At 24.9% G+C, this 8040-nt stretch overlaps 1 protein-coding gene across 3 annotated transcripts; it reads left to right on the plus strand.

Annotated features, from left to right (window-relative positions):
- Positions 1-2272: 2272 nt before the first annotated feature.
- LOC112743619 (putative UPF0481 protein At3g02645) lies at positions 2273-8040 on the plus strand. Of its 3 annotated transcripts, none has more exons than XM_025792899.3 (5): positions 2273-2452; positions 2673-2758; positions 5242-6023; positions 6209-6441; positions 7168-8040. In XM_025792899.3, exons 3-5 carry the CDS (start codon positions 5245-5247, stop codon positions 7623-7625), a joined length of 1470 nt encoding a protein of 489 aa, XP_025648684.1. In that variant the 5' UTR covers positions 2273-2452; positions 2673-2758; positions 5242-5244; the 3' UTR covers positions 7626-8040. The 3 variants fall into 3 exon arrangements, with proteins under 3 accessions (XP_025648684.1, XP_025648683.1, XP_025648685.1); XM_025792898.3 differs by having other exon boundaries at positions 2317-2452; positions 2660-2758; XM_025792900.3 differs by having other exon boundaries at positions 2317-2452; positions 2660-2758; positions 6209-6408.

Here is an 8040-nt window from a genome sequence, read left to right on the forward strand (position 1 = left end):
CTGAGAGAGATTGGAAGTAACTCTGCTGACTCAGCTACTTAGTTTAGCTGATTCATTTCAACTTATCCATTACTCTATCACTCTCCAAATTACATGTAATAAATATTTCAAGGAAGAGAAGAGAAGAGAAAATATAGATTAAAAAGATATATATAAGCAGTAAAAATTTAAAACTAAATAAAAAATATGTATATAATAATAATAATAATAATAATAATAATAATAATAATAATAATAATAATAATAATAATAATAATAATAATAATATTAATTTGAATTATATTATCTTGTTAATTTTATTTTTGTAGAACAAAAAGGTAGAGAAAAATAGAGAATGAGAGAAAAGAGAGAAAGATAAATAAGAAGAATGTGAGAGAGAGTTTGTTAATTTTGAAAAGAAAAATTTTATTTTAGTTGTAATGAAAAAATATCTAGTTACATTTTGACTTGTCAAATTATTAATATAAAATATAAATTATAAATTATATATAGAGTGGAAAGGATAGAGAGAAATAGAAAAAAAAATAAAAGAGAGGTAGATAAGAGAATGTAGGAAGGGAGTTTATTAATTTAAAAAAAAAATATTTTTTCTCAATTTAAATAAAAGAGTATTATGTGACATATTTTGGTTATTAAATTAGTTAGTAATATATAATATAGTTATATTTTAATTTTAATTTTAATATTTTAATTTTAATTTAATTTAAATGTAATTAGAGAATGTTATGTTATATATTTTGATGGTCAAATTTGTAATTAGTTATTGATAATGATATATAAGAAAGATAGAGTCGGTAAAAGAATGAGAGAAATAGAAAAAATAAGAGGGATGAGGAGAGAACTTTTTAATTTTAAAAAAAATTAAAAATTTAATTTCAATTATAACAAAAGGATAATATATAATACATTTTCGTTATAAAATTAGTAATATATAATAAAATGGATAATAAATATGTATTATGTAATAACTTTTTTCCATGTTTATTATATTTGTAATAAGTTCAGTTGAAAAATATCTTGTAAATTAAGATGAAGCGAAAAAAAAAATCAGTTAACAACCTCTTATAAAAGATAAATCAATTTTTTTATTAACTTAGTTACATGAAAAATGTCAACATTTAAATTTGCATCTTTATGTTACGTAAATCTTGCTCATGACATATTTATTTTAATTTTCACCATAAAATAAGATTTTAAAAGTAGATCTTTTCCCCTTCAAAGTATCATGCACAATAGAGGTGGAATTGAGCAGGCTATCAGACAAAAATTCGTCACTCGGTTCGATTCGATTTGTGTTATTAAAGAGATTAGATTTAAATTTTTTGTAAAAACTATTAATTAAAATGGTTAACACATAGACTTTAAAAAGCTTATAGAATTTTTTGAGTTGTCTTGTCAATTTTTTTTTAAAAAAATATTTTTAGTTTAAATTTTTAACTATTTACTCATAATAAATGTAAAACAAAAAAAAAATTCATACTAGTTAAAATTGTAGTATTTTTTTAAGGAAAAAATTATGTTTATAAATTATAAGTATAGTTATAATAATTGACGTTCAATTGATGATATATATTTATTACTCGCATGTACAATGCTAGCTCCATAAAATGATAAAGCAAGATACAAATAAATGTTTGATTTAGGTATAGTTTGGGTAAACAGTATAATTAATTTTTTTTTGAAAAAATAACTTAAATAATAAATAATTATACTAAAAATAGTTTATAAATAAGTTATTTTGTATTTGAATTTTTAGTTTTAAAAATATTTATTTTATATAAATGTGATAAAAAGTAATAGTATTATGAGAGAAGTCATTTTTTTTAACTTTTCTATGAGTTCTTAAATAGCTTCTTAAAAAGAAGCAATTTAGTTTTAAAAATTGTACCAAACATTAATACTACTACTTTTCATAAGTCAAAAACTCAAAAAAAATTACTTTTAAAATTTTCAAACGGCCCTTAATCTTTTAAATTTTAGATTTTACTTTAGAAAATAAAATATAATTTTTTATTATTTTGTTTTTGAGATAAAAAAATATAAAAAATATTTAAAAATAAAAAATTACATTTTATTTTCTAAAATAAAAATTTAAAATTTAAAAAATCCAAATTACAAACAAATTGTTATGTAAGTGATAAAAAAAAAAGTAAGAACGAGCTGAGACAAATATTGTTGAATATTTTAAACAACTTAAAATAAATTATTTAATATATCAATATTTTAATTTTTAAAACATTCTCATACATAGTCAGTTTATGAAATTAAAGGTGGCAATAATGATGTCGTTTCTCGAATGGTTGTTACAAGATCATCATCACCTCTTCCTATAAAAGGGAATAGCTTGCTGCTCTAGCACATATATGGCTTTCATATATCCTTTCTGCAACTATCTTCATTCTATCCTTGCTACTCTACTCTTTTGTTCTGCAATCCTCTTCTACAGGGCTAGGTATGTAATAGACCCTCGTTCAAATGAACAATCTTCTAAATCGTATAATCATTAGATATAGCCATTATTATAATTCATTGACTATATAATTTTAATTTTTTGCTCAATCAATTATCAATCACTGAAATGGTTTCTAAGCCCTTCAGATTTTTTAAACTTACACTAAACTATTGAAATCATTCTAAGCTTCTAACTTAAAACTTTTAGGAGTGTTTTACAGGTCACACTTGCGTGGTGCTCGTTCGCAGGGAGACGAAATCGTTCCTAATACGACAACGCTCGATCCATTAATTGAGAAGACCACAGGTCTTAACTAATATTTATATAGTTTTATATAAATTTCTTATGATGAGAAATTCTTCTGCCAACCATTTTTAGTATTTTTGGCTGCATAAATATTAAATTATTTTTAGTAAATAATTTTTACTAATTTATGAATATAAATTCAAAAAAAATATAAATATAATTTATATTAATTTATATGTGTAAAATTTTGATAAATATAAATATAAATTATTATTGATCAGACAAAAAAAAATATTTGTTAATGGTATAATATTATTCTTTTTTTATTTTATATTATGATGTTAATGGAAAATTTTTATACAGTCACTTCATTAGTTATAGAAATTACAACAATACTATAAATTCAAGTCTTTTTATTAATTAAATTTAATTAAATTAATTTAAAATAATAAAAAATTAATTACGATTAACATTATTTTAGATTTTATTATTTAATTTTGTTAGACTTAATTTATAAAAAAAAATTGAATATGTAATATCATTCAATAAATTAATATTTTTTAATATTTTTAAAACAGCAAGCTATTTGTTCTGTATGGCGAAAAATTAGTACGTACAAATACAACGTGGACTAATTAAAAGACAATATATAGACTATATTATTTTCATTAATATTATTTATTTACTTTTTTTAAAATGTAATATATAATATATCAAAATATCCTCATCATTAATTCTAGAATGACTAAAATATTTTTTAATTAATTTAAAAATAACTAAACTATTTTTAATTTTCTTACAACAATATCCTTTAACTCATACTGAAAAAAAAATACAAAATTACTTTTTATTTGTTAATTTTTTAAAGGACTAAAATAATTTTTTAGAATTTTGGTCATTTTAAGATCAAATTTTTAATTTAAAATAGAATTAAAAAAATTAATATTAAAAGATCACTTTAGTCCTTTAAAAATTAACTAGGGAGTATTTTTATGTTGGCGAGAAAATTACAAAGGATAATTTAATATATATAAATTAAAAAACATTTTATTTATTTCATAATTAATAATAAGAATATTTCAGTATAAAGCAATTTATAATATATTTATTAAAACTAAATAAAGATAAATACTAATATAAATAATATAATTCACATCCTGCCTTTTATGGATTTTTTATAACTAAATAAATTAGATATTCTATTTATCAGTATATATAATTTGTGAAATAATTAAATTTTTTTTTATTGTACATCTTGTTTACCATAGGATCGAAAAAAGTAGTTATATATCTTGTTTAAATGAGATAAGCCACACTTGATTTGCCTTTATCTCATTTGAAAATGAGATATATATTAATATTTTTTATTATATATTTATTTATTTTGTAAATCAGATATATGTATATAAAGCCACACTTGATTTACCTTTATCTCATTTGAAAATGAGATATATCTTAATATTTTTTATTATATATTTGTTTATTTTGTAAATCAGATATATGTATATAACACTATATTTATAAATATAAAAATATAATCTCCTCAAAATAATAAGAATGTATTTATAGTACAATTTGAATCAATTTGAATTTTTCAATTTCTTATTTGATTGGAAACTACTTTTTGAAAATATATAAATTAAAACAATTTATTTTAAAAAAAATTAACAATTAAAATTTTTAAATTACAAAAAATTATATGATTTAAATTAAAAAATATATTAATTTTACCTTCTAAACTAAAAAGCATAATATAAACACACTCTTTTTAGTTGGTCAATAATATGCATGTTAAATTTGTGTGATCATACCTCATTTATATATTATATACAAGATACAAATATATCTATCTCATTTTCATTATAAACGAAATAAATAATATTATATAAATTAGCAAATACTCTTTCACATTTTTTCTTTAATTAACTGATACATTTTAATTTTAATTTGTGACCTTACTCTATGGCAGTTAGTTTATGTCAATTGGAAGTATCATTATTATTATTATTATTTTGACAATTCATAAAATAAAATAATTTTTAAACCTATTAGTTTCAACCAATAAACTAATTATTTTTATTTAAATTACTCTTTTTCCCTTTTTGCTCCTTCCTCCCACACTATCATTTTATTCCCCACCACCAGCAATTTACCGTCACTTTTGACCAGGCACTTGTTAACCTCGAGTCCTCGACCACCATGCTATCATCTTTGGTTTTTTTTAAGTTCTAAATTTTAAATTTATAATTTTGTTTTTCTTTACAAATATAGCTATCCAAGATACAGTGGTTGAAATAATAAGCTAAGGTCCATATGCATAGAAGAGTAAAATATTAAAATCAGTTATTATATATTTGTGTATAAATATATATATTATTAAATTTATTTTTAATATATATTTTATATTAGAAATTAATTTCGTGAGTGAGTTTAGTATATACCTCTGTGTGGATGGCATAAGCATTTATGAAGAAATTAAATTTGAATAGAATAACAATGCAACTCTCATCAAGGCAGGTAGCCAATTAATGAATTTGTTTCAGGAAATGGCGGCAAATGATGTTCCTAACAATGGAATGGAAGACGGCGACTTGAATGGATGGAAGGAATCGTCGAAAGCATTACTAGGCAGTTTCCAAGCACACTCTGAGCCAATTGGAATTTCTAATGTCCCAAGAAAACTCCGTGAAGGTAACAAGAACGCTTTCATGCCAAAGACCATTTCCATCGGCCCTCGTTACAAGGGAGCTAGAAGGGACCTAATGAAATGGCAAAACATCAAATTGCACTCCATGCAATCTCTTCTTCATCGGGGACCAAACAAACCAGCAAAAATAAAGCTTCAAGAATGCATGGAGGCCATTTTGAAGTTGGAAAAAGAAGTTCGCGCAAACTATGCAGATGATCTGAAGATGGAATGGAACGACCTTGCGAATATCATGTTGTCTGACGCTGGTTTCTTGCTTGAGCTTCTCATTAGTTCTTCAAAGGAATTCAATGAAAAACTTAAAAGCCGGTTGGCGCCTCCCAACCCGGATGGCAAAGTAAAGAGAACAGGGGAGGTAGTGACTGATTTGTTGGTGTTGGAGAACCAAATACCGCTTATCATTCTCCATAAGTTGTCTGAAATAATTCTAGTTGAGGATGATATTTCAATTGAAAGTTTGGCACTGAATTTCTTTGGCTACATCCCGGACGAAAGATTCAAGCCGGACTTTAACCCTGGTGTTGCGTCTCGTCACTTTCTTGAACTTATCCACTCCTACATCTCTGAAGATAGTGAAGAAGAGGAAGGAGAGCAACAGGTTCAGAGAAACGACGACAGGTGCATTTTTATTCCGTTTTACAATTTCAAAATGTCCGACTGCATATTAGTTTTTGAAAGGTATCTAAGGTCTAATAATTACATATGAACTATAATTACAATTTTAGTTACAATTTTTTAAAACTTGTTATAATTTATAATTAAGACAAGTTTGAGTCTGAAGAGAACATCCTATGAACATACAGGTGTATTCCAAAGATCAATAGTATTAAATGTGTTAATAACTTCCAAACGGTATTGAATACCTGTGCCAATTGTGCTTTCGTTTGTGGGTATGATGTGGAAGATGCGAAGGGGATAAGAGAAGAAACTACCGATGCTGCCAGCAATGTTCAGCAGCTTACTTCCTATGCTCAACTCAATCGATGTGCTTCCATTCTTGCAGGTACTGGGGTTACAATAATCAAAACTATACGCAGTAAGTTTTATTTTTTATTTTTTTTTATTTTTTGTGATGATCTTGGTCTTTATTATTGGATATCAAAAATGCTATTTGCATACCAAAATTAATCATTTATTTGTGTAATTTAATTTATTTTTTAATCATGTTAGGTGTATACTAAAATCAGTTACTAAAATTATTTATCCGTATAGAATACACATTGAAATACAAAATATAAATTAAAAATAAGTTAAACTATACATATATTTATACACCGATACATAATGGCTAATTTTAGTATACAAATAATATTTTTATTTATTTTTAATATATATTTTATATTTTATATATATTTTACACTAATAATTAATTTTAGTGAATAATTTTAATTATATTTGATATATAAATCAAATAATTTAGATGTTATAGCTTAAGTTATACCACTATCATTTCTTTTGTATTTAATTACATAATAGATATAATTTATAGTAGTTGTTAATGTGGTTACTGTGACTATACAACTTTAAAAATTTTTTTACTAAAATTAAAAACAAATTTTTAGTATATTTTTGTAACATTTTTTGCTTTTATTTTTTAAATTAACAATTATTTTAAATATTAAAAAATTACTCTAATTATAGTAATGCTTTTTAAATATTATAAAAATTTATAATTATACTAGTCACGTAGCATGTACCTAATTTTAATTAGTTTTAAACTTTTTACACGCAATTTATTAGGTTTGATTACCTGCACCTGTAGGTAACGAGGAAAAGCATGAGAACCAAACTCAAGGACCAAATGAAATAAGGGGCTTCAACTTTAACATAAAATTTCAGAGGACCAATGGAACTCTGGAAATTCCACAGCTTCACATCACAAAATCAACAGAAGTGACGTGGCGGAATCTCATTGCTTGGGAGCAAAGCCACAACGGATTCAGCTGCAAACACAAGTGTACTTGGGCTGCATTATTTTTCAACGGCTTAATGTGTTGCGAAAACGATGTTCAGCTTCTCAAAGATAAACAAGTGATAGTGGATCACTTGGACTTGGGCAACCGCAAATTGTTAGAGTTCTTCCGTTCCATCGTCCATGGAGTTGATTCTGACAAGGCAAGTGATTCTCCTTACTGGGAAATGGTTAGCGTGATTAACTCCTATCACGGCACATGTTGCCTCGGCATAAAAAAATACTCCATAATACTGCGCCATTCTTAGATCCCAACAGTTTTTCGCCACTTTGACCGACTTGTGTTGCGTGGTTACAACCTTCTCATTGGAATGATATCTCTTTACGCTCTTATGCAGACCATCTATACTATCCTCGGCTACTATAAACATCCAAGAGTGAGAAATTCTGGTCAAATGTTTTCGCCGCCTCCTCGCTCCCTACCTCGCCGCCCCCCACCCCTACCACCACCTCCTCCTCTCGGAGGCATTCACTAATTTTGTGTTCTTTTATTTCCAAATAAAAGGAATCGACTATTTATATTAGATGTAAATATGAACATAATGTAAAGTGGAGTATCTCATTTTGGAAGTATTTTCGTTTGAGTATGCAGTAAAAATAACTTCAACTATATTTTACTGCATGATCTATTTAATGTTCAAATTGTAAGGGTTTTACAATGTA

The sequence above is a fragment of the Arachis hypogaea genome, chromosome 14, assembly GCF_003086295.3.
Source record: "Arachis hypogaea cultivar Tifrunner chromosome 14, arahy.Tifrunner.gnm2.J5K5, whole genome shotgun sequence".
Taxonomy (NCBI): Eukaryota; Viridiplantae; Streptophyta; class Magnoliopsida; order Fabales; family Fabaceae; genus Arachis; species Arachis hypogaea.